The following is a 27,282-nucleotide window of genomic DNA, read 5'->3' as shown; positions in this document are numbered from 1 at the left end:
CGTAATTTTTCTGTGAATTTTTTTTCCACTTTTTTCTTGGAGTGATATTGAGGAGTCACAAAATCTGCTCAAGTTCTCATTTCCATGCTTACCCGAGCATTAGCCATGTATATGTTCCATTTTTCAAGATGATGATTAAAAGGTGCCGTAACAAGAGCGTCAATGTCCGTAAAAAGCTTATGAAGTTTCTTCTTAAAACGTTTGTGTTTTAAGGTTGTTTTTCTCTGAATTTCAACCTGAAAAAAGAACAATGAAAATTTTGTAATTCATCTAAAACTTAGCAAACTTTATCACATCATGAGATGAATTGGAGGAACAAGTAATGTATTGTTTTCATTTATAAGGGATCGTTCAAGTACAACATGAGCACCTGTTTGCCATTTTGAACCCCTACCCCCAAATGTAAGCAAATACATATGAGCATTTATAAAAAAAAAAACAGTCGTAAGCAAACTCATTCTCCGCTCCCCAAGGAATGCTTATGTGACAGCTGAGCATCCAGTGATTAGTAATGTCAGCATTATGAATAATTCCAGGAAAAGCTGGCAATAAAACCTGTGAAAAAATGGAGGGAACGTGAGGGCAGTGTAATGCCCCAATTTCAGTGAAATGTTACGGGCTTGTGGGCTACAGGGAGAAAATAAATTCTGTAAAATTTAACATGCCCTTGTCACCTAGGAGTCTAGAAGCTGGGATCATAATTTTTAAAAATAGATAATAATCCATTGCATGGGCAAGTTTACATTCTATGCAATGATTAAGGAAGCAAGGAAATTGCTCGTCATGATACTATCTTGAAATCAAGGAGGCTAATGGGAAAAATTTTTGAGTTTTCAAGTAATGATGGATTTCAGCTTGTGGCGCCATCCTAGTGAATGAATGACAAAACTTTGGCATTGCATTGTCCAACTAACTCCGTAGGCCAGGAGCGGCCCTCCCCACAGAAGATTGTTGCTCGTGGAGACAGTGAGTGTGACATCACCATATTAGGTGGATAACGGTTTTGCACATTTTGATCACTAATTAACTCCTAGGTCACATAAGGGAGTGTAAAATTTCACAGAAGATATTGTACCTCTGTAAGTAATCTACGAGCTTGTTAAATGTCATTGAAATCAGGGTGTTGTACTTCATTAATGCTCCTTATCAGTAAGCCCTTGAAGATGACACTACATATATTGAAAACAGGGGCATTTTCAGTAACATTGTGAATACTCATTCTTTAGTGAATTTTGTTTCAACAGGTGTCATATTGGTCAGGGAAATTAAAGTGTAGCCTGGGAAAAACTACAGAGGCAAAGCAAAGATATGATAATTGTGATTGAATGCAACGAGCGAAGCATTGGTGTGTTTGAGTGTAGAATTAGCAGTTTTTTTAGCCATTTTTCTTGGGTGAGCAGCACAAGGCAGCGCAGACTTGGAGCTACTTAACTTTGTTTCTACTATTTTTACAACATGGCTTCAGTGTTACTGCTTGATTTCATTTCACAGTAAATGTCGCTGCATTTTTCCAAACAATGCTTTAATATGTCTGCTTTGCCATTGATATTAAGTGATGGAAATTTTAAAAAATTCAGCTTGGAAATTAGAGAATAGTTGGGAAAATTGAAGGTGGAAAGACAGAAGGAATCTTATTCAAGCTCATTGCTGAAGGAAATCTCGATGAGGTGTTTACTTAAACAGGAGAGCTATGGTAATATTGAATGGGAAAGGAGACTAGAAGCAAATGATCGATGAGGTAACTCACCCAGTCATCGATGGTCATCATTTTCTGTCTTCCAAAGCTTTCCTCGCTCAGTTCTTCACTTGTTGTGGAGGAGGAAGCAGAGTCATAGTTTTTGATGTAGTAACGTTTGTATCGACCGTCTTCATCAACCTCATCTTCTCCTCCAGGCAAATCCTCCACCACATCTGTGGCTTCTTTGTTGAGTGGCTCACCAGTAGATGACTCTTTGGTGATTCTACTGAGTATATTGGTACGTTCTCGTAAGGTCTCTCTAGTGGCACGGGTATCGGCATTCGAGAACTCTTGTTGGTGTCCTTTTGATGTACTTACTCTTTTCGGAATGATCTTTCCTGTTTCCATTAGTGTACTAGTGCGTTTGGCTGTGGTATCTCCAGCTGCAAGAGTCTCAGTATTGGAGGAATCTCGTCGATGTCCACTTGACGTACTCACTCTTTGTACTATCTCTCCTGTCTTACTAATGACAGAATCCTTCCTGTGTGTTGCTTCCTCTTTTATGTGCTCAGCCTTATTTTCAAATGCTGCATCATACAATGTTGCATCTGTTGACTTTCGCTTGAGTTCAAATCCCTCACCCCTCTTTTTTGAACTAGTTGGAGAGAAATACATGTATGTGCTTTTTCGGTTATCTTCAAAAACTTCTGGATATCCGGCAATATCATCCATGGTTATATTACAGCTGTGGCCTGTTAAATTATCTGGAAGCAAATTAGTTTCAGCTTTCCTTGAAGAACTTGGGGCTGAAATTTCTGACAGGTTATCTAGGAAATCTGTTTCTCCATCAGTTGGATCTCCTTTTTCAGATGCTGAGGCATTTGTGGTTTGACTTCTCATGGTGCTATTTTCCTCATTCACACCTTCAGAATCCTTTCTCTTCTCTTTCAATCGAAATGATTTTTTCTGAGTAGAGCTTGCTCTGTGATCTCTTGCCGATGAAACCCTTGTAGAAGTCATGTCACCAGAAGCTCCATCATCACTGTCTTTCTCATGAAATTCCTCAAAATATGGTAATTCACCTTGAAACTTGGTTGGTATTTTTTTCGAGTATTCTGAAACCAAAATTAATCTTTTCTGTAGCGGTGTAAAAAAATTTTGTATTATCACCAAGTATACATCTCTTCATAATAGATTTCTTAAGCTAACTGGCATTGTGCACTACATACTTTTTAGAATGTATTGTGATGATGGCCTTGAAAAAGTCACATGCTGAATCCCTTTTGTAGTTAAGTGCAAAAGTATTTGAGATGAATTGAAAGATTTTATTTTGATTTAACTATGTACTGCATTGCTTTTTACAAGATGTGGAAAATAAATTCCTTACAAAAATAGTCATTTTTCCAGACATATTTCATATGCAGCACAATCCAAGATAAGTGGTGAAATTTTTAAGATCAAAATAGAAGTAGAGAGAAATGACGAACGCTACTTTAACTCAAATTTAGTGAAAAAGGTATGAATCAAAGGAAAAATTAACAGAAATAAATTTCTTTGTCGTATAAATCCTGCCATGTTAATGGTGGTAAAATTCACTGGCATCATGGCTCCTATTCCAATTATCATGAAAAATCTTTTTCAAAAGTTTTTCAGAAACTCCCTTAAATTTGATATGAAAAATGACAAAATCTATGTATATTAAATAGGATTCTGTTTGTCTGTCTGCTATGCATTTTCATAGAGCTGCACGGATTACAACCAAAGTTAGTATGTACGCAAATCTCATGCTCCCAAACCCTATACATAGTGCCACTTTCGGTCGTGTCCTTTGCATTGTTTTCTCATTACCATTTGTTAGTTCATGTCATGCAACTTCTGAGGTAGGACATCCTGCCAGTTCGCCTCACCTCCTCACTTGCTCAACTTCAAAGCATAACTCAAATAATACTACTCTTACCTATAAATCTAATACATAGTTGCCAATATATTGACACAAGAGAGTGTGAGGATATTTAGACTTATCCCTTAGACTCCGTGAACGTTTTTATACGTTTTATAGGTTGACTGTGGAAAAATGTTTTTGAACGTTCAACCAGCTCCTTTGGTTTCCCAAAATCTTTATTGCTCCCCCTGGTTGACCCCAAGTGCGCTCTCTCCCTCACTGTATGGATCGCCAATTAATGCTGCTTAATCCTCCCCACGGCCAACCCAGAAAACAAAACGTTTAAAAACATCCCTGCAGTCTAAGGGTTAAGAAAGGGTGTAAGTCTCTCGGGTCTGCCGGAGGCCGCAGAGGGAATGCAAGGAAGGGAATTAAGGAATCAATAACCAATTCCTGGTCTTATCCATAACTCCTCTTTATTTGCGTTCAGATACAACCATTTGTCATGTTGTCCCCAAACCAACTCCCAACGTCGTGTCTTCTTCCCACCAACGCATCGGCCAGCTTGCAGTTCCTAGCTCTTCCTCACCGGATGCAGGGAGGGGTGGGAGGAAGGCATTATGTATCTGCTTGCCCTACAGCTAACCATGGTGGGAATACAAGTCAGCGTGACACTTACAAGGGGTTAAATGGTGCATTTTGGTGCAAATGCTGTGAGTTAGACCTTTTCTTTCTCCAGTTCGAAAAGTTTTCTTTGTGCTCCACAAAAACTAATGGAGCATATGATATGTGAAGGGAATTGGCAATTATAAAGAGTGTGCATATAATTATACTGTTTGAAAACCGTAGCCTAAAAAAATTACACATACAGTAAGAAAAAAGCAGATTATGAAGCAAATATTTTTTTCTGCAATTCGGCAATAGAAATTGTCTTGTTAAAAGTGTCTTCAGCTACACTCAGGGGCGCCGACTTATAAAAAATATTGGGCCCATATCGGAGGTCTTGCCCCAGGAAGAGGTTTAATTGAAAGTGTGTCGCAGCACCGAAACACTACCATGATTCACACCACTTGATTCAGTTAACCTGCTTAACCTTATAATTATTTGTTTCAACACTCATTGTTGAATTCATTTTAAAAGGTAACTATCGTCAAGCATGGGAAACAAAAAATCAATATATTTTTGTGATTTCACAAGGCATAATACAACTTAATTATTTCCTTGAATTTTTGAGGGGGCTCGGGCCCCCTCAGGCCCCATGGAGTCGGCGCCACTGGCTACACTACTTTGTTACATTGGATTTTTTTAAATTAAAGCTCAAATTTTACGCTAGATTGTTCAGCTCCTCAAGGCTCCTCCCTTGCCTCCCTCAGAGATTGCACACGGGTGCTGCAGTACCCTCCATACGCATGCCTATGTCTACCAGACCCACACTTGTGTGCACATTAGGCCGGCCCTTATTTTTCAGAATAGGGGTGTTAACCTCAAACGAAATTACCCATTTAAGTAGATGCTAACGGTGAGTTTTGGCTAACAATTCACATTGGTGAAAATTTTTCTGCAATAGGTGCATTACATTTTCTTTGGTGCTCCGTTGAAATTTGTGCGTCTTTGAAACGGCCAGTTTCGGCGGGAAGTTAGGCTCGAATGGCTGTGACGTCACACACAGCTACTTCGCTGACTGCACGCTTTCGGTGAACGCCGTTATCCGTGCCGTGCTTGAATTTGTGGATGCCGTGGTGAGAAATGCCTTCGGATTGTGGCTTTGTGAGGGCTAATTCTACTACCCCACCTAAAATGAGTGCTCTGATGCTCATTTTTTATCATGAATAAGAAGAGGTCAAGACAAGAAAAAAATCTAAATACGCAGTAATGACATTTTTAGCGCTCCGGAAATTCAAGGAGTCAAGCAGGCAAGTTAGGAGTCAATGCATATTAATTATGATAGCACTGTTAAATATGTTAATCGTACTTATGAGTATATTTTCTATCAAATATTTAATTTTGTTACGATTTACTCAGCCCTGGCTTCCATTTTTATTCGAATTATCCCCTAGTAAACGCTGAAATGGTTCTCGAGGGGTACATTTCATATTATATCACAAATCCCTGTCACGCAATGCTCGTTTTTTAGTTTTAAAGGCTTTTGATAATTTATAGCCTATAAAAACATAGGTGACATAAGGAAACTATTATCATAAAATAATCACTTTTGTTCGTCGCAGATTTGTCTGAATCATGATATGGAATGGCGAATTATTGTCAGTATTTATTCTTGTGAATGTTACTGTAAGGCCCCTTGCACACGCACCGATTTTGGACGGCCGGTAAAATACCGGCCGATATTTTACCGGTGAAGCACTACTTGCACACACGCCGGATTTTCACAGGTCAAAAGATAAGTTGTTTGCTTGTGGAGCTGGCGCAGGGGATCCGCAGTGGCATTGGCCGGTAGCTAACAGACTTGTTACCATTGCCGGTGCGCGGTCGGTCAGTGTGCAAGCTCCCATGCCCTTCCATTGTTCACTATTGAAATGTTGCCGGCCGTCCAAAATCGGGGTGCGCTATGGGTCTATTATTATGGGCCTAATAAGGGTTGAAAACTATCTCAGCGCTGCCAGAAAAGAATACGGCGATTCAGCAGTTTGCTATATCTAACTTAAAAGAGAATAATATATACACTATGAAAGGAAGAGTTTGTCCTGAGCACAAAATCAGAAGAAACCACAGGAAAAATAATTTTTGTCACTTATTCTTCCGCCATACCCAGGGGAAACAAAATTTACAAATTCATTTGGTTCACAAGGTACTAAATACTTGATGGCATTACATTTTTTATACTCACTCCATGTCAAATCTTGATATATTGGATCAGAGGGCTTTTGAATTTGAATTTCAAAACATTCAATTATATACTGTACATTGCTGTAATTGGCTTGAAAAGACAAAGGTAGATCAAGTTTGTTATGCTTCGGAAAGAATATTAAATTTTTTAAGCAATGTGAAATAAGAGGTAAAGTTGCGTGGATAGTAGAAAAACTCTTGTCTTACTGATTTGTAATTGGTCTCCTAATCTCTCCAAGCTGTCATTTAATTGAATTTTGATGATGGTGATGAAAATGTCTCTAGTGGCAATCTTAAATATTCCAGAGGGCAAATCAATGACGTACATTGGATCATTAGGTATTCCTAAGTACCTCTAGGGGTAGCTTCATTATTAAGTCAGTTATATTACTGTTTTCACCAACTCCAAAACTCTCGGCTGAGAATGTGCTCGAGAATATTTCATCAATAAACATTATGTTTGGTTACTGTGTGTCAATCTTTGGTGTATTAAAAATCTAAGACTATGTTAGCATCAATTAACTTCGGTGATCATTGAATAGTAGCATAAACATTGTTCTTAATCTTTCGTAAATTATTTCCATTCAAATAACTTAAATTAAAATTGTTTTCGTCCGTTCGACTTATTTGGGAAGACCGCAAGTAAAACAATATCACGTTAACTGACGTTGTGATGCTGGCATCTAGTATAAATTTAACACTAACATTAAAAGAATCTTCACAGCAATAATAAGATGTCTTGCCGTTGATATTTTTGGTCATCTCGCATTGCTGCAGTTAACCATTTCCTTCGCACACGAGAATTAAGAGGCACAGTAATAAAACGTTTTCCCGGATTTCTTATTGTGGTAGAATTACAAAGCGGTAGAAAGCAATATATATATACGCCTTCTTCCTAATTTCCTCCATTTTCACCCTCGTTGTTTCTTCTCTGACGCAGGATCACAGGTTTTTCGACCGGGTTGACGGCTTCCGCGAGAAGTTCGCTGTGTGTGACGTCAGCATGCCTTCGGCAACCTTCGTGCGCTTTCGGAGCGTTTGAGCCGGCCCTCGGATTCCACACTTTTCGCCTAGCCTTTTTAGGATTAAATTTTTGGTTAGAAAAGCGCTGAAACTGTCGCCGGTATCCCCTCGGTGTGTACTTTCATTTAAGACAGTAAAAAAAAATTGGTGAACAACCCTATTGAGAAAAGTTATGTTTTCCTAGTCTCAAAATGATTCAAATGAGGTTCATATTCACGTGTTAAAATTTGGTTACTTTAAAATAACGGCAACCCGTGCCCCAAGGGCCCTAAGTACTAAGGACCCTCAATTGAGATTTTTGAGGCCGAAAAAGTGCTAATTCTATGTAAAACGTAAAAGTAAAGCCCCTGAGGGCCGATTTTTTGTTTGTTTTGACCTATCTCTAAGCGTTTACGAGATATTGTCCGTCGTAATGCAATCCACCCCCAAGGGCGCTACCCCGCACTGCGGCGCCGCTGAGGTACGGCCCGCACCACTTACTAGAGACTTCCCCTCCACCCCCTCCCCTACCTCGGCACAGACTTTGCTCCTGCTGGCAATATTTGCATGCTAGTGGTACAGAATTGAAAAGTTCCTCTTGTGTCATGATTTATGTTTTTAAAGCATACAATGTCAATCTTAACCCTTCAACGCCGTCCTATGTACTGTGCACCGACCCCTTAAACCTTACTTTGTTGCCACCATACGACCGCGCACAATTACTGCATGGTTTGTTCAAAAGTGCTCTTTATGTACAAAATTTTATAAGTATTCGATACAATTGTGTTTGTGAATTATAAAGGAATGAAGGAAATGAGCAGGGCTTCCAGGGCCATAACAGTTGATAGAAATATTCTATGAAGAAGAAACGAGGCAGTCAGTTCACATTTGTAGATCAATGTAGAGACATAGTTAGTTCTTATTTATGGTGCGCAAAGGATAGAATGTGCTAAGTTTTTTTAGGATATACGGAGAAAAGTGGTGAAAAAACTAGTTTATCATGAACACACGTGGCGTTCATTTTAAGAATAGGCCAACAAGAAAAAGTATGAAATTAAGACTAAATTGCACATTGAAGTGGTTGAAAAAGAAAGTGAAGAAATACTTGGCTCAAAGTTACTCACAGTGAGAGAAGTAATGTGTGTTTCTCTATAACCTGATGGGTTTGAAATGTATCAGACTTAGTGCGAGAAAAACAGAAAGAAATGCGTTTCATCCATGGAACAAAATGAGAATTCCTCTAATTACAGAAAATAAGGTGACTGAAATGTTAGAAACATTACACAATGAATGGATGAAGGTGCAACGACATAAAGAGAGAGTGGGAACTACCGTGGAGATTTAGAGAAGAGAATCTTTCGTAACAAAACTTGATGATTTGTTTGATATTGCAAGGGGCGGTGCCATTGAATTTTTGACGCTCGCAGTTAATCTCTCAGATAAATGTGCGTGGGATGAAGAAGTAAAATTCTTATGCAGTCAAATAGGAGCACGAAATGCAGTTATTGGTGGAATAGATTTCAATATGCTCAAGAAAAAAGAAAAAGTTGTGGTTTCCCGCTCCTTGTGCTGCATCTGCTCCCAACAGTGACTTTCAGATCCTAAAATTACGAAAGTGTTAACCTGGACATAGCGAAAGGAGTACACCAAGGTTTTCAAACCACTTGTGGTACCTGAATGAGGAGTTCATAGGCCTATCATTCTTTGACGGATCCTTTTCTGGGTGTGAAAAGGAAAATGTGATACGCCATATGAGGACACGTGAGGGAAAATATGATCCACCAAAGATGGCATTCTATAAACGTAAAGACGTGAAAACGGTATCTATATCAAATGTTGTCACTACTAATTCGAGAAGGCTATTTGATGCATTGGAAATATTAACTGCATTCTTTGATGTGCCCACGCAAGAATGGTATGAACATCCTGATTACAAGAACGATTTGCAAATTATTCGGGGCCTTCAAGCGGTAGATGATTGTGCAGAGAGAGGGGTGATACTAATTCAAGATTTTAAGTCAGTCACGTAGAAGAAAGAGAGCTTTCAAAATAAATTACTAACAATAAATGTGAATTTTCATCGTGGCACAGCCCCTAACGTGCGCAAATACACTTTAAATGCCAAATATGGGGTGTCAGTGAAAGATTAGAAATACGAAAATGTATTTTGTTTTGGTTAATATGTACTGAAATTCATGGACAGGTGAAAATACGAGTAAATTGATCACTTTGATTGGAAGCATTGTCAAGGCAATTAAATTCTTTTTAACGCAAGCACATTTCTTCAAAGACTACATCTTGCCATCGGGAGCAAAGTCTGTGCCGAGGTAGGGGAGGGGGTGGAGGGGAAGTCTCTAGTAAGTGGTGCGGACCGTACCTCAGCGGCGCCGCGGTGCGGGGTAGCGCCCTTGGGGGTGGATTGCATTACGACGGACAATATCTCGTAAACGCTTAGAGATAGGTCAAAACAAACAAAAAATCGGTCCTCAGGGGCTTTACTTTTACGTTTTACATAGAATTAGCACTTTTTCGGCCTCAAAAATCTCAATTGAGGGTCCTTAGTACTTAGGGCCCTTGGGGCACGGGTTGCCATTATTTTAAAGTAACCAAATTTTAACATGTGAATATGAACCTCATTTGGATCATTTTGAGACTAGGAAAACATAACTTTTCTCAATTCTGAAAAATAAGGGCCGGCCTAGTGCACATCATGAAGAGTGGTGCTTCACATGTAATTTTGATAGTATTGTCACATAGCATTGAATTCTATCAAGGGTCATGCCATTGATGTTCCATCTATTGTTTTCACTGGATAGTGCAATGCGCTGGAGAAATTAAGTCTATGTTTTTATATGAGGGGCATTTTGAGATATTTAAGATCAAAGTTTTTTATAGCCAATTACCTTCGGTTTGAATATTTAGAAGCTGACATAGAACAGATAAGGTGAGCTCTATGGCCTCAATTGTAAAACAGAAAATAGTCTCCAATGTCTGCAACTTAGGGATCACGGCACAGGTACAAGCAAAACAAATACTGTGTCAGTTTGATGGAAAGGGAGAATTTGCAGTAGTGACCAACCCCAGCCTCTCAACCGGAAACCCTTTGCAAGTACTCATGCAACTCGGGAAACCTTGGCAAGGGTTGAAGGTACTTCTCTAAGGTTCCTTCCATTGAGACACAAACACTCACTCAATGCGAAGGAAAATTTGCTAGGGTTAAGAGGACCTTTTTCAGTTTGCCTTGGTTGAGACAAACACATTCACTCAACAACGTAAGAGAAACTTTGCCAGGGACCTCGCTAAGGTTGCTTCAGTTGATATTAACACGCTTGTACATACCACACTCACTCCTTGGGCTGTTGGAACTTTTTTTTACTCTTGAGGTTAGTATTGGAAAGTTAAAATGAAAAAAATAGCTTCAACAAATGTACATTGGAATATTTATAAAATTCCGAGAAAAATCGTACAAATTAGTCAAAAAATTCAGAGACATCTTCCACAAACACCAGGTTTAAGACCATGGCACTGAAATGCTTGTCATAAATTGTCATAAAATTCTGCTATAAACTATTTTTTCATTACTTACAGGGGTTACTAAATATGCCAAACTTTTAAGAATAGAAGAGAACCAGGTTAGTGGTGGGTACAGTGCAAGCCTCGCAGCTGAGCTTAAAGCCACCGAGTGCATCCACTGGGTTGTGGATGGTGGGTCGATCTTTAGATATATAGGTTAGCTGCGAGATAAGCGAGTTCTCTCGTCGAAAAAGCAGTCATTGACAAAAGACAGTGGTGTTCTGAGGGGGTATTGGGCTACCGTTGGGTATGGTAGACCAATAAAATGATACCAAACCTATAAAAATGCCATGACTTGGCGACTGCGGACCGCCAACAATTATGCCTCTCATCACCCGGGGGAGAGGGCAGCAGCTCTTCTTCACATGTGCGAAGGTGGAGACCATACTGGTCGGTACAGCGACACACATTTCACTAAAGGCGTGGCAACATTTACTTTAACGGCTGTAGTACTGCGATGTGGAAGGCAAGGGGAAACCACCACATTATCATCCCGAAGAGTCGCAGCTACTCCACTCAATTTATATAATGACATGATGGAATTCTCTCGAGTAAAATATTCTGGAGGTAAACTAGTCCCCCATTCGGATCTCTGGAGGGTCAAAGGGGATAGTATGTTAAAGATAGGAACATGGAACGATAGATCATAAAAGAAGACGGAATAACCTTATAGGCCACATCTTGAGACATTATGGCCTGATGAAGACAATCATCAAGGTACAAGTGGATGGCAAGAACAGGAAAGGAAGATCTCAAATGATATAAATGGAACAGGTAAAGAAGGACGTGAAAGAGAAGAAATATGTAGGTGTGAAAAGATTAGCTGATAGGAGACTGAGTGGAGAGCTGCATCAAACCAATCCTAGGATTGTTGACCAGTGATGATGATGATGATTGTGAAAGCAAGGTAGCACAAATTAGTGACCCCACAGAAGGAGCAGAGCATGTCACATTTAATGATTTGGGACTCCCCCTCCACTTGCAACCCTCCCTTCAAGCACCACTAGCTCTTTGTGCAGCATGACTCCATGCGCCTCTGTACCTTTTTCCCCCCCGAGTACTTTGTGTTGTTGGCAGTTCAGTTCACTCGGAACACATTTTTTCCAAACCTATATTGTCGCTGAGAGGTCAATTAAACTTTCCAGAAACAAAGTTCCTCAATTTTTATTCTTTGATCATAATTTGTAAGGTATAACCATTTTTATGCTGACTAAGTAGAAAAGTATTTCATCTGCGTAAATACCTAGTTTGGGCTGAGGTCTTTCCTCTACATAGAATTCCCACTCCTTTGTCCCTCTGCCTATTTCTTCATTACCCCTCCCACCCACCCCTTCCCCTCTTCAACCCCTACCTTCCTCTCCTTTTTTCCCCTCCTCTCCGAGACAGTAACAACTATACATATATACACAGAGTCCCAGGGTGCAGGTGTGCAGTGTGGTATGAGTCTGCTCTCACGGAAGAGTCACACTTGCCAACACTACGTCAGCTTGAGTGATGTGTTGAACTCGCATGGATTGACGCATTTTGTTTCTTGGGCATCGTGGCATTGATATATCCCACATAAAATGATTTTTTTTCTCCGTTAATAGGAAATAAAAAATAAATGCTACTCACCTAAACACTCAGTGATGCCATTTTTTTGAAAATTGCTGAAAAGTTGAGCATTTTTCTGCATAAATCCAGGATCAAATCCTTCCAATTCTTTCTTGCTGCTCTTCAATTGGTCATCATCTTCCTTGTTTTCTTCAAGCACAACTGTCTATAGAATGCAACACATATGTGGTGTAATATCTGACTACTAGCTCTTTTACAATGCCATGTTTGGTGTATTGTTGGGGTAGCGTATGCAGACATACAACTTGCATTTGTTGTGTTGCCAAGGTTTTTATATAAAAATATATATTTTTTATAAAATAATACCCTTTTGGAAAATAATTCCATGTCACTTATAAGTATAAATAAATTTAGTTGAAAAACTCTTATGGGTTTTATGCTATAGTGGTCTTCATATTTTGACATCATTCATGTGTTTGCCTAACAAGTACCTAAATTGTGAAGCTTTGAATTAATAATATGCTCAATCGGTCAGTGCATTGATGCTGTAGCTAGAACAATTGTCTGGGGTACTTTAGGAGAAGGTATTTAGACAGAAGATTAAATAATTAGAAAATGCAATTTTCCATAAATATAAATTTAATATGACTGGTTAACTTTCAATATGTACGACATTAAGGGTGGTCCTCATTTTTAAAGTTTTCGAATTCTTTTGGGACCCCCCACCCCCCACTAGACTGGTTCTATTTGGCTAGAAAATAAGTCATGAAAATTATTTTTGCAAAAATATCTTTCTTTTTTACCCTAAGGTTCCGAAGATATTGCACCAAGAGTGAGCGCGTGCCGCCCCAGGCAGACATTTTGTGTGGCACATATGCATATGCTCAATATTTGTTGATTATTCTCACACTTCGTAAAACCTTTGGTTAACTTTTAAACTTCATCAATACATATAGCTTTAAATTCTATATTTATCACTGTTTATTGCCAAAATGGGCTTTGTTGCAGTGATCTAAATCTTCTATCAAAATTCAGTCCGAATATTCGCAAAATCTTAAACTTTGGGGCCCGGGCACCAGTGATTAATAATATCCAATTTTGAGAAATCTCGGTTTTGAGCTCCTGATGTAAGTCGGCAACTTTCCCGCAAAGGGCATATTTGATCCTGTAAAAAGTTATTTTTCGCCCCCTGTATGCTATTGGCCGCTAGTTTGCCTTGTTGCCAGGTGCTCTGGACAAGTCATGACTTCAAATGCTTTGACTGCCGGAGATCGCGATGTATCCTACGCATGCGGCAACAGGGTAAACTCACAGCCAATCGGAGCGCTTGGCTTAAAGTTTCTGTAGTTTAAAAATGGTGTGTTTTTGACTAAAACATTATCAGTGATTTTGGTTCCTATTGGCATCAGCTATCCAATGTTTAAAGTTCGTGGCAAAATTTTCCTCCACCCTGCATGTCATTATGTGATTCCACTAAGTGAAGCATGCAAATGTCTTATGTACACTGTTACATAATGGGTTGAGTGCTCATCTGATGACAGGTTCCAGGCAGTGGCGCTGACTCCATGGGGCCCGAGTCCCTCAAAAATTCGTTACAGGTGTGAGGGAAAAATGTGTCAGGCTTGTTGATTTTCCCCAGAGTGTCCAGATATCGATATTCGAGTTATCGGGGCTCTAATGCTGATCATATGACTTATCTAAAATGCTTAAAAAACTTAAAACTCACTACTTATAAAATTTTCCGGGGAAAGATCCCGGTTTGGGCCCCCCCAATATTTTTTGTAAGTCGGCGTCCCTGGTTCCAGGTTCAATCATGGGTGAAACCTTGGTACCTTGGAAAAAGAATTGCAAGCTGCTTACTAACTCCCCTACACTGATTGTGTTGATGCTCATATACCTGTAGATTAGCCTGGGGTGAACTCTACGTCTACAATACGTGCTACCCGCAAGACGCCTCTGCTCACCTGTTGGGGGTTTTTAGAACACCAATCATTAGCAAGTGAAAAGGAAATACTATTAACCAAATTACTCCTAGAATTTATTGAAGACCTTTTTGCAAGGGAGAAAACAAATTCCCATTCCAATTGGTTCGGGAAAATATGTCTTAGAAATTTGCAACCAGATGCGAAAACGAATTCACTCTGGCTGCCTCTGTGAGATCTTGCGAGAGAGAGGGCAGAAATGAAAGATATTTGAGGTGATACGCTACAAATGTCTAATGAGTCATTGGTAAAAAACAGAAAAGTGATAAAATAATTTGAGAGTGACATCATCTTCAGTTATGACCAAAAAAACACCCAAAAAAAAACTAAATTTCAAAACTATGTGTGTGATGCGGCACGTTATCCCAGAATGCGATTGCAAAAATAATTGTCATGATTTTGGTGATTTTGAAAGCAAATGGAACAAATCTGCGGGGCGTACCAAAAGAAAATTCAAAAATAAGGACCACTCTGGAGCAACTTCATTGATCCTTGCGTTTTGATGGAAAACTAAGCAACAAGTGCACTAATCATACGAAATTCGAAATTATGGGAGAAAGTGCACACCCTTGCCTCACCCCTTTTCCTACTCCTGCTTCTGTGCTGATTTTCCCTGAATATAAATTTAATATGACTTGTTAACATTCGATATGTACTAGATCATTCCTTGCGTTTTGATGGAAAACTAAGCAACAAGTGCACTAATCATACGAAATTCGAAATTATGGGAGAAAGTGCACACCCTTGCCTCACCCCTTTTCCTACTCCTGCTTCTGTGCTGATTTTCCCTGAATATAAATTTAATATGACTTGTTAACATTCGATATGTACTAGATCGTTCCTTGCATTTTGATTGAATATTAAGCAACAGGTAAACTGACGATTCCAAATTCGACTCAATTTTGCCATTAACCCATTTACGGCCAACGTTGCGAAAACGCAACATTATTGAGAAATGCAAAAAAAATGTTTCAATCGAATTTTATTCATTTAGAATTCGCTTTTTTCAATTAAAATGTATTTAAACTGATTTTTAGTGAGATTATAATGACATTTAAAAAATATTTCGATATTTATAAAAATACTCAAAATGCGTCAATTTTCTAGTCTCTGGTTATGCAAGATAAATAATTTTTCCTAAGAGTAACTATTCCCTTTATTAAGTTTTTTATTCGTCCATGTGGACGTAGAAATTTCAATTAATAGATATTAAAGCTTATATTTCGTCAGGTAGTCAACATTAAGCGAAAATCAGATCCGGAAAATAATGTTGCGTTTTCGCAACGTTGGCCGAATCCGGTATCTACAGGCAGTTATGCAACCCGCATTACCACGTATTTCCGTCTCATAGGAATATGCCGTTTTTACTGTCGGATATAATCCTACGCCTTTTTATGACTCGTATTTGACAGATATCGTCATATTTGATAATTAACATTCTTAGATATTATATTTCCAATGAGATGCTGCATTATTTAACCTAAATCCAATATAAAATAGAGATGCATTACGGCTTGAAAGAAATTAGTCAAAGTGAATATTTTTATAGAAGATAACGTATTTTCCAGTTTTTAATTGACATTTTTATCACAGCAGATTGAATTACAACTAATAATGACTATTTATGAATTACATGAAAGCATTTGGGTGCAATGGAACACAAAACTTTGTACATTCAATCCGATCCATTCAATCAGTCCTTCCTTACTTCACGATTCAGCGATATCACCGACTTCCACAACAGGATATTGGGTGAATGCAGACGATAAGGCGTAGATTTGGTTCGGAAATGATTGAACCAAAACACATAAATAAATATATAGATAAATAGAACATATAAAACATATAGATAAATAAAAAATAATCTCCACTTCTCAGATAATTCCTGTCTGGACAAAAATGACAGATTTGTAAATTATGACCTCAATTTGACGACTTGAAATAAAAATTATTACAATACGGAATATTTGCGCATAAATTTTGAAATAATGAGCAAGTGGTACCTTACTTTGGTCACTGCAGTGCATAAATGTTCTTTTAAAACAAGCTTTTCAGATTTTGCTTTTAACTTTGATACTTATGTTATTCGGACGGTTTTAGGGTTCAACCAGATGATAGAAAATTACTTCCATCGAAATTTAGGCTTGGAATCAAGCGTTATTCTGGAATTTCTCAAGGTTATCCCTGATCCCTCGAATCATCGTATGTTTTTCGATAACTTCTTTTCATCTTGAAGACTATTTATTGTTTTGAAAGAAAAAGGATTATTTGTCACTGGAGCCATCCGTGTAAATATAACGGGGGAGTGCCTAATAGAATATAATAAAACCATCGACATGAAACCGAGAGGAACATGAAAACAAACATTTGATAAAGCCGAAGGTCTTAGTATTGTTCGATGGAATGATAACTAGATTGTCCCTGTAGACAGAAATACAAGTTTTTCGCTTCCATTGGGCACAGGGAAAAGTTTCAGCAGGAAAAAGAAAATACTATTTCACATACTATTCTATTTTAATAAAATAAAATACTATACGTGTTATTGGGGAGTATGATAAATACATGAGAGGTGTGGGCCTACTTGATAATGCAAATGCAAATTACCGCATTAGAATTTAGGGGAAAAAAGGTCCTAGCTTATCAACAGTGTTTGCACTAACGCCAGGAGATTGTACAGGTTATGCAACGGAAGTAAATTTCACTGGTAGACTTCAAATCGTATCTAGCAGGGACGCATCTAAAAAGTGAAGTGAATCAGTCAGTAGATGACGTACTCCTATACAATTCGCGTCCATAAACATCGAAAAAGTTAGGCCATGTAATTCATCGCGGACTCGTGAAGCATGAAAGGACGAATTTGGCCAAAAAATCCAGTAGTTGCCGAAACAGTGTAAAAGCCAAACCATGTATGAATGTTCGAAATTTTATGTTCCATTGCACCCAAAATGCTTGAGTATTTCATAATTAGCCATTAATTGTTGTAATTTAATCTGCAATGATTAAATTAAAGTCAATGAAAAATGTGAAATGCATGCTCTTCAGAGAAAATTTTCGCTTTGACTATTTCTTTCAAACCGTAAAGCATGTCTATTTTATAGTGGATTTAGGTCAAATGACAAAAACATCTCCCTGGAAAGATAATATCTAAGGATTTTATTTATCCAATATGACAATATTTGCCATGCACGTGGCATAAAAAGGTATAGGATTATATCCGACAGTAAAAACAGCATATTCCTATGAGACGGCAATGTAATGTATTGCGGGTTGCATAACTGCCTATAGATACCGAATTCGGCCAACGTTGCGAAAACGCAACATTTTTTTTTTTACCATAAGCAAATTTTTTTGAAGGCCCATATTTTCAATTTACCTTATTTAGCATGTTATTACGTAAATTGAAGAGAAAAAATTATATATTTTCAAGTATTTCTTTACTCGGCCGGTAATGGGTTAATAAAACAAAAGCCAGAGGTCAAACAAAGTCACTACTGGAAGGCCAGGTTATTAGTAATCTAAATTTACTAAATGAAGCTTAATTTTTTGGTAAATAATGCAACATGTAGACAAACTTTTTTCTCTAAATTAGCTTGGTCTCAGTTTGAAACATTTGACTCTAATGCCGTGAGTTGTGCACAGTTGTTTTTAATTTAAATTTAGAAATTGCCACTGTTGTAAACCAATTACGTATTGTTTGGAGGCTACTGGTTGGTAAATTTTTTTCAGAAACTCAGCTGCAGCTACGAATCCAATTCAGCAATCCATCCACAATATGAATACATATGTAGCTTCCTATCACAAAATATTTACACTGGTTAATGGAAGTGAAAACTTGCCTGTGGTGAATTCAGAAGGACTTCGAGTGCCCAGGTCGCTGGAATGGAATCTGAGGAAATGCGTGGCTCTCCAAAGAGCTCTCCCATTGTGTGCCTTGCCTCCATCAGGGATTGTCTTTGCATTTTTGCCTGTGATCCATTGTGTGGCAAAGACTGCTCAACTGTGTTTTCTGATTGAATAGATGGTCTCGATTTATGTGATGTTGGACATTCAAAGGGAGAAGTGTATACCGTATTTCTCCGAATATAGTCCCCCTCTGAATATAGTCCCCCCCTCCTAATTTTTAGGCTTCAGTTTCACGAAAAATATAAAAAATGCGTTTGAATATTGTTCCCCCTCTACTTTTACCAGGGGCACTTTTGGAAAATAAGGGGGGACTATATTCAGACAAATGCAGTATTTCATTAACTTTTCTTTTTTCACAATCGATTAAATTAAATTAATCCAATCATAAATAACCCTTTCAATTACTATGGTACAGCTCTGGGAAAAATTGTAGATCTATTCCCTGCATTGTATGAGAAATGAGCTTATTCTGCATAATTTTCAGACCTTTCTGCTCATATTTATATATAGTTATAGAACATGCCAAATTAATTCAAGTAAGAGAGGGAAAATTGTTTTGGTTAATATGTATATTAATTGCCAACTCATATAAATCCAAACTATTGAAATGGGTTTCTATTGAAACAAATTGCAAACAATTTCTATCGTCTGCACTTAAGTCCATTGCATTTATAAATTACATTGACAGAGAAATTCAATATGTATATCCTTTTAGAACATGATTCATGAACATAACAACTCAATGAGGTAAAATGTGAAAACTTACCTTGGGAAGATGAAACATCTTTAATAAATTGATTTTCAGCGAATGACTTTTGGAAATCCGAAAGTTGCCAGTTACTCACCAATGTTGCCTCTCCAGAATATACTCTATATTCTTCATCCTCTGATGAGAGTGTCACCATTGTAAAATTAGTTTGCGATTGGATAATTGAATTATTGCTTAAATTTTGATCGCATGCTTTATTATTACAATCACTAATTTATTTACAGTTAAAAATGACTTGATTGGCCTAATACATACCTGGTCCATCAAGAAATATGGTTGGAATCACTAAAAATCCCTCTTTTTCTTGATCAATAATTGTTTCCATATTATCATCAAGTAACATGAACTGGAATACCACTTCCCTATCTGATGTGTTGAAGCAGAGGGATATTTGACAACTTTCCCTTACCTTCATGAGGAAACTGTAATGCAATATACAGAAAGAATGCATTTACAGTAAAATCTTCTGCATGTATGCATTCACAAATTCATATCATTTTTCATCTTTTTATATGTATCTGTGTGTATATAATCCGTAAAGGAGACAGTTGACGCTCTAAATTTAGTGTTTTTCCTATAAAATGCCATTAGATTCTCAACGGGAAAGATAAAGGTATGCAAGACACAATACAATTTTTCTGTTGTGGCATTCTTAATGTGCTTACACTTCTATATATGTATTCGTTTTCTTCAGAAAGTCCTCTCTTTGGAAAATCTCCCTTCTGCTGACTTAAGTCCTCCAGATTTGGTGGACCACAGCAAAGAACCTCAAGCGTAGGCAAAGGACAGAAGGATGGCAAAGAAGCCTCCCTTTCAAATAAGGCAATGCGTAATAGGTAACAATGGGCAGAGCCACAGCTGGTGGAACTTGCAGTCCAAACCACTACGTATTGCCACAAAAAAAAAGTATAATGCTGCTTTTAAGCATTTGTCTGAAAGACCATCAGAGCTCCATCAAATTTTCTTATACCTACACATTTTGTTTTACTCAAATTCAATATGGCTACAAAATGGATAGATTGAGAAGTTTTTAAATAGAATTACATGGCTTCTGCAGCACAGAAGGCAGACAAAAAATTAGCTAAATGACAAAAACATTACTCTCTTTCATCTCCTCATGGCCAAAATTTTTTATTTGTGCTCTTCATTGTAACTCACTGTCTACTTAATTATGAAATTATGCATTTAGTGTATGGTTGTAAGTTCCTTTTCCAGGGACACCAAGCCTTTTATTTCAATACATACTTTTGAACTGACATACATTCATATGTAGGTACATATTTCACGCATCATCATGGAACCTTACTTCCTTTACAGGTCTGACAGAAACAATAAAATTAGAGAATTAATTCGATGAAAAATTAGCAATAAGAATTCTTTTATCCCCTGAACTATAAAGGACTTTAATAATTGCTAAGAGGAGCTCAGTATTCGAATCACACCTAAGTTCACCTAGTATAATTTGCTTTGTAAATTGCTGGTGTCCTTCTGTTGAGGCAACCTTGGAGTAGTACATATGAACATGTGGATTGCCACTTATTTGCAGCATACAAATGGACTAGCCAAAACATATTTGTAATAAAAAAGTCAGATGGGTCATTGATGATAATTTCTTTGGTACTTTTGACCTTGGTTTCTGTGCCATGCATTCTAAGAATCTGTGGCACCGATTTCATTGAAAAACTGGTTGTTTCTTGCTAGGAAAAGTATACGAAAGGGAGAGTATGAGCAGTATTAGAAGATGTATAATCCAGCATATACTACGTAGTTATTTGAACAATGAAATTAGACTCTCAATTGTATGTAATTATTTTAACAGAGATATCGCGCATACATAGTTATGATGTCTGATCAAAATTAATCATATAAATGGAGGTAAAAGAATGTTATTATGTACTGACATTGAAAGTAAAGAAATGAAGCTGTGGAAAAAAACGAGGAAAATTTATTTTAAGAATAAGGATTATGAAGGCGTTTAGTGAAGGTAGTTAGTGGGAGGCAATGAGAGGCAATGAAGCCCAAGCAAGGGAGGAGAACATTAAGAAATCTGTGAGAAAAGGAAAATGTGCATCAGCATTTTAGATGGAATAAAAAGAGAGAGTAATTTTGCCAATTGAAAGAAAAAATTAGAGATGTGCGAATAGTATCCGCGAATACTCGAATACTAGAAAGTATTCGATATTCGAGGTCTCGAATAGTTATGCGAAAAGTACCACCTCGAATACTTAGAATTTTGCGTCGTACACTGTCGCACGCACGTCGTTGGTAGTTGACTCGGAAAAATGTAGAGAACTCTAGTCTTTTTCAGAGTTTTTTTGTGCATGCAGCGCCGTTTCAGGCAAGTTGAAGAGCTACATCAAATTCGCGGGTTAGAGCGATGAAAAGAGTTTGACGCGGGGAACCTAAATTGATTCGGGTGAAAAAATCCGAAAATCCCTGGTTTCCCCCACCAGGAAAACCTCAGTGCCGTGGGATGGTAACTACATAGCTTAATTCCCAAAATCCGCTTCCCATTCCATCCATCAGCCCTCGGCTCCTCCTCCGACGCTTTTCTCCTCTTCGAAATCAAACAAAAGGCCCCAGTTCGCGCAGGTTTCGTATAAATGAGACGAAGTGTTTACCATGTGTCATTTATGGCTAATATGGACAGGCACTTAGTTTGAATCTTTTCCAGGAGATGAAACTACCATAAGGAGAAACTCAGTGCCGTGGGATAGTAACATTGGCGCATTTCCCACGATCTGCTATCCCCCTCCATTCAGCACTCGCCTCACCCACTCTGACTCTTTCCTCTTCTCCAAAATCAAACAAAAGGTCCTCGCTCATGCAGGGATCGTATCACGAAGACCTTAGCTTCGAAAAAAATATCAAGTTACACAAGAACAAAAGAAATGTGTTTCGCCCCCCCCCCCTTTTTCTCACCCACTGACCTTTTTCAGCCTACCTGCTTCTAAGTTTCCAGTTTCTGGAGGTCAACTGCTGCATGAATCACCTCTTAGCACAAAAGGTGTCTAACAATGACTTTCGGAAATTGATATTACGCCTTTGTTGGATTGAAATATTAGTAACGTGCGTGTAATTTAAAAAAGAACAAGACCAAACGCGACGCATTTCTGACTTTATTTAAGCATTTTACGCGAGGAAATATATGTCAAAATAGGACGGAGACTTGGCATTCTGGCGAGACTCGATATGAGCAGCAGAGCTTCTCGGAAGTTGATGCGGTATTTTTTTCCGAAAACATATATCAAGTTACAATTTATGAGTGGTGCAATAAATCTTTATTTTTACAGTCCCAGACCAAGGGATATTTTCTCAGTATATTTGGTTTCTCCCTGATAGCAATTCCAATTCATCTTCTTATCTCGTGAGAACTCCCAAAGATGGACTGAAAATAATTGAAGAAAATCCGGTGGAGAAGAGCTTATATTTTACAAAATGCATCAGATTGTCAGCTAGCACTTGGCAGCAGGAGTAGGGGTAAAGTGATGTTATTTGAATTAATTATATGCCCAATTTTTTCCATAAAATTAAAATATTTCATTAATCTGCTAAATTCCAGTTCGAATCCTTTAAAATATATCAAAATTACTCCCCAAAATCTTGTGTTGCCTTCTGCATAGGCAACCGAGTCAAACATTCCAGCATTCATCATTTAGTATTCGAGGTATTCGAAATGTGAGGCATTCGAATATTCGAGCAATGATTTAATATTCCTATTCGATATTCGAGTTCGAGAAATCTGCTATTCGACCCATCTCTAGAAAAAATTGTAATTTTGTTGATTAGAGATGGTCATTTTTGATGGTATAGTTGGGCTAGGACTTTTTTAAATGCACTACAGCTGCCATGCAAGAAAACTCACACATAAAAATATTGCCTTTGGGAAACGGTAAACCAATAAAGAGCAATCAAATATTCACATATGAATCACTGTTTGATGAAAGTAACATTTGAGATCGTAGGATAGATGCATGCTTTGCTTGATGTTGAGTACCTGCAAATCCTTTTTTGTAGGCTTGGTATGTAGTAACCACATAAAGTATCAGCTCTGAGTCTGGGAAGTTTTTCTGCATCTGGAATCCAAAAATCATTGAGGCAGATGAGGAGGGGTGGACTTGATTTTGGAGCGACTTGATTCACTCTCCAAGGCACAGAACTCCAAGACTGCATATCATCCAACCCGTAAGCAAACACAGTATATCCTTTCTGTAAAAAGAAATAAGTCAATCATATTGCAATATGAGCAGAAAAAAATGTCTAGCTTCAGTTAACCACCTAAGCACCGTTGGACTGAAACTCAATGTTAGATAAAAGTTATATCTCTGAGATTTTCATTTGGTCCCAATGAAAAGTGCGGGTAACCATTGTGGATATTCCTAAAAGTTTAGAAAAACTATAAGTGATTCACAGTTTTTCCAACTTTCTAATTCATGCAGGAGATTCTGGGTCACTAATTGTGGATATTTATGTGATAAATTTATGCTGTAAGCCATTACAAATGATTTTAAAATTGGTCATTTTTAATTTTCCATGAAATCATTGCCATTTGAAAAAATACCAAAATTGGCCATTATAACAAGGGAGAATAAAATGGTTAGTTTTCAAATGTCTATCATTTGGACAATATTACGGCTAAAATATTGAAAATATAGCTATTTTGATATGGCTTGTTATGCATATGGTAAAACTGGTGATAATTAAGTTTTAAGCTGAATAAGAAGCTGAACATGAATACCACAATTGCTTAGAAATCACAAAATTGGGTCAACTTGGGCAACTTTTTAACAGCCATGAATAGTGCTGCATAAAAAAATCAGCTTAAAATATATGTAATGGTAACACTTGTTAGTGACAATATTATTAATTCATACAAAATTAATATGCTTCATGAAATATTCCAATAAATAATGGAAAAATGACATTTTTTCATAGTCAAAAGAGGCAATTCTCAAACCTTTAAAGGTTACTAAGATTGGATACCATTTCAAACGAAAGGGAAATATTTTGTTGTTTATATTTTATAAATATTTTTAAGTTCTCACACATATGGCGTTATCCAAGGTGGCCCATAGTGACCACTGACAATGCACATAGCAGAGGTGTCCGACTGGAATGCATCGCAGCAGCGTGCCATGCCCCCCACCCACCCCTAAAGCTTGATAATACGTTAGGAAAGTACTCACTCACTTTAGCAGTCTTTCAACCTCAACCTAGACTAAGCCACAGACTAGCATGAGTGAGAATTTCACACATTAAGGATATGTGAACCGATTATTTTTTCCTGGATCTCCTCAGACTTAACAGATATTTCATTTGTGGATGTCCAAAAGCTTCACCCTTTGATCAGCATCCAAGCTCTCTACCCAATAAGCTACCATGCTTCCCCAAAATAAGTAGAGATAACTTATATTCAGGATTTAAGGATTTACCTCATTATTCTTGTAAGGATAAGGAATGCAGGTGTTATTTATTATCTGTACTTCTTGTCCTGTATCATTGTCAGTTATTGTTAAAATCCAGTGATCCAGAGGGCAAGTGAGGAACACAAGCGACATTATTTCCTGTAAAGCAAAAACATGGCTCATGGCATGTGTGAGAGAAATTAAAAATCAAAGAATGTTTAGCTAAACTCTTTATTTTCTTGCCTGATCAGAATTCCACTTGAATACATATCTCAGTAAGGGTATCCAGCTGTCTTTGCTAATGTCAAATGTCACTCCTCTCCATTCGTACTCATTAATTTCATTTCCTAGGTCTTGAATGATTCCATAAGTCTCTTTTAGTTTTGGCTCCTCATTCACCATGGTCCTAGAAAAACTTATCCTTGATTTTCAAAAAACTACTTTTCATAAAATTGATTGTTGAGGCCCTATTACCATTATATAATTATATTATAATTTTTCCATTCATCTCCTGTATGTATCTTTACATCATTAATAGGTAATGATAAGAGATGAAATAATGCTATCTTTCATACATTTTGGTGATTATTTAGTATCTTAAATTTTAAATTAACCTAAAACCATATTTATGCTCTTACTGTCAATATGTTGAAGCATTACCTCAGATTCTTACCTCAATATTTTTATATCATTTTTTGATTTTAATAAATCATTCAAATATTCCAAATTTCTCAAAATCAATTGCTTATCATTCCTCAGAATGAGAAATAATCTTCTCTCTAAAAAGGCTTTGAAAAACCTTTGAATAATTTTGGCTGCTTCTTCTTCTCTGCTGAGATAATGCATGTCAAGTTTACAAAATTTATATCACAATTTCATCTATGGTGCACAGATATTTTATGACCTATTTGGGGTTAATTAATTTGACAACTACCAGGCATTAGCCACAATTTAGGGTTTATGAATGCCACATGACCAAATCCCTGTTTAAAAAAATCAAAAACTTTCTTGGTAATTGTATGCAAGGGTATAATCACACGAAAAAAACCTATGCAGGTACCTGATTATTAGCATCACCTCAGTTTCAAGACCAATATCTGAAAGACCACTTATTAAATTTCAAAACACATTACATCATTTTAAAGCTCTTTAATTTCTATGGATAGGATGGCATCCAAACTCCTTTTATGTTAATAACTAGTAATTTCATTATGCATGCAGAAACGGAATTTCAGAATTTTTTTGGTTGCCACACATGTGCATAGCGTTTGTGGCTTTGGAGATTAAGATATTAATCCATTTTGATAATTGATTTTGATCTTTGAATCAAGAACATAAAGATAAATCAGAGTTTTTATCTATGTATGTGGTCAGTTACGATGGGATTGTTCTCTGATACCCAAAATTGCAATTCATCAGAAGGATGTGTTGGGGGGAAGGGAAAGAGGGACACAAAGACTACTCCCCATAGTTCCCTCATATAAGGACTCTCTGGAAAAAAGAAAAAGCAAAGCTCACTTTTCATGAATTGGTCACGTTGTCAAAGCTCAGCTTCAATTAGTCATTCAGAGAGAGAAGTGCACATTGAGGGATGGAATTGTGCAGATTGTGATGTATGGTTTTTGTGTGTCACTTGTTTTTGGTAATTTAAGTGTTGGGACCAAGGTGGCATTGTGTGTGTTCCCGGATATCTGGTGTACGGCCGTATGGCCGAGGTTGTATCGTTGCATTGTGTTAAATAAATCTGTGTAGAGTATCGGGTGTGTTTTCAATCCTCCAACGTTTGGTGTAACAAACACGACACCGATGAGTGCAAATGGCAACAAATCACAAGGCCTGTGTACAAGGTCCATGATTAGCAAAGAAGCGGTTACCCACTCGGAATTAATATTTGATGACATCAATTCATTCGAGAAAAGGTTCAGGAAAGTAATAATAACTAGGTTGAGTATAAGAGGTAAATACAAAGGCTACTGCTGCACGTCAGGGGGCAGAAGTAATCATTTGTCTCAGGATCGGAATTGATACTAAAATTGCTTACAAGGTTGCCGGAGCATTACCAACTTTCACAGGTGCTGTCCATGTGTTGAGAAATATTACAAAACGAGAATTTTAGAGAAGCCCTAGAGATAACGAACAATAAAAACAATTAAAATAGAGATAACTGACAAAGGTTCACGGACATATGGCTTCCAATGATTACAAGAACAATAAACACAGTCTAGAGTATACAAAATACACTCTCATTATCAGATAAATATACTGACACCACGGAATCATTATAATTTAGTAATCACCACGGAAGCCTCCATAATAATATATTGACACATAACATGGGCGAGATCATTGGCCCTGATGATGCTTCTGTCAGGGGAGAAGAAAAGTTGGCCATTCTATAAACAATTGATTAGGGGAAAGCCAAAAATAATTGTTTTACAAATGTTTATAAGCTAATTTTAACTATGATGAATGGTTTTTATCTTACTTGTAAGATGCTGACATTTTTCTTTGCAAAACTGAAGACTTTTTTTGTGATGACCTTCTTTTAATATTTCCTTCAAGAGCAACTTCAGAATAGCCATTATTCCACAATTTTGCATCCATAAATAGTATCTTCAGAGCCTGACGAGCATTTTCTAGGTCATCCATTGAAGCATTTTCCATTACCAACTTCTTCATACTTTCTTTGA

General features: G+C 37.4%; 1 protein-coding gene across 2 annotated transcripts in view; it reads right to left on the bottom strand.

Moving 5' to 3' along the window:
- LOC124158477 overlaps positions 1–27,282 on the bottom strand; it is a 34,950-nt gene extending 7,668 nt beyond the window's left edge. The window contains exons 1-11 of one of the 2 annotated variants that reach the window (XM_046533598.1): positions 27,078–27,282; positions 25,266–25,424; positions 24,836–24,998; positions 24,620–24,751; positions 23,185–23,396; positions 19,443–19,609; positions 19,185–19,304; positions 18,352–18,521; positions 12,594–12,738; positions 1,748–2,793; positions 93–236 (exon numbers count right to left, since the gene is read on the bottom strand). In XM_046533598.1, the coding sequence (XP_046389554.1) occupies positions 93–236; positions 1,748–2,793; positions 12,594–12,738; positions 18,352–18,521; positions 19,185–19,304; positions 19,443–19,609; positions 23,185–23,396; positions 24,620–24,751; positions 24,836–24,998; positions 25,266–25,424; positions 27,078–27,271 (2,652 nt within the window). In that variant the 5' untranslated portion in view covers positions 27,272–27,282. The remainder of the gene's footprint in view (positions 1–92; positions 237–1,747; positions 2,794–12,593; positions 12,739–18,351; positions 18,522–19,184; positions 19,305–19,442; positions 19,610–23,184; positions 23,397–24,619; positions 24,752–24,835; positions 24,999–25,265; positions 25,425–27,077) is intronic. The other variant, XM_046533600.1, reaches the window with a different exon arrangement.

This window comes from Ischnura elegans, chromosome 5 (assembly GCF_921293095.1).
Source record: "Ischnura elegans chromosome 5, ioIscEleg1.1, whole genome shotgun sequence".
Lineage (NCBI taxonomy): Eukaryota > Metazoa > Arthropoda > Insecta > Odonata > Coenagrionidae > Ischnura > Ischnura elegans.
This window is presented reverse-complemented; position numbering and strand designations above follow the sequence as displayed.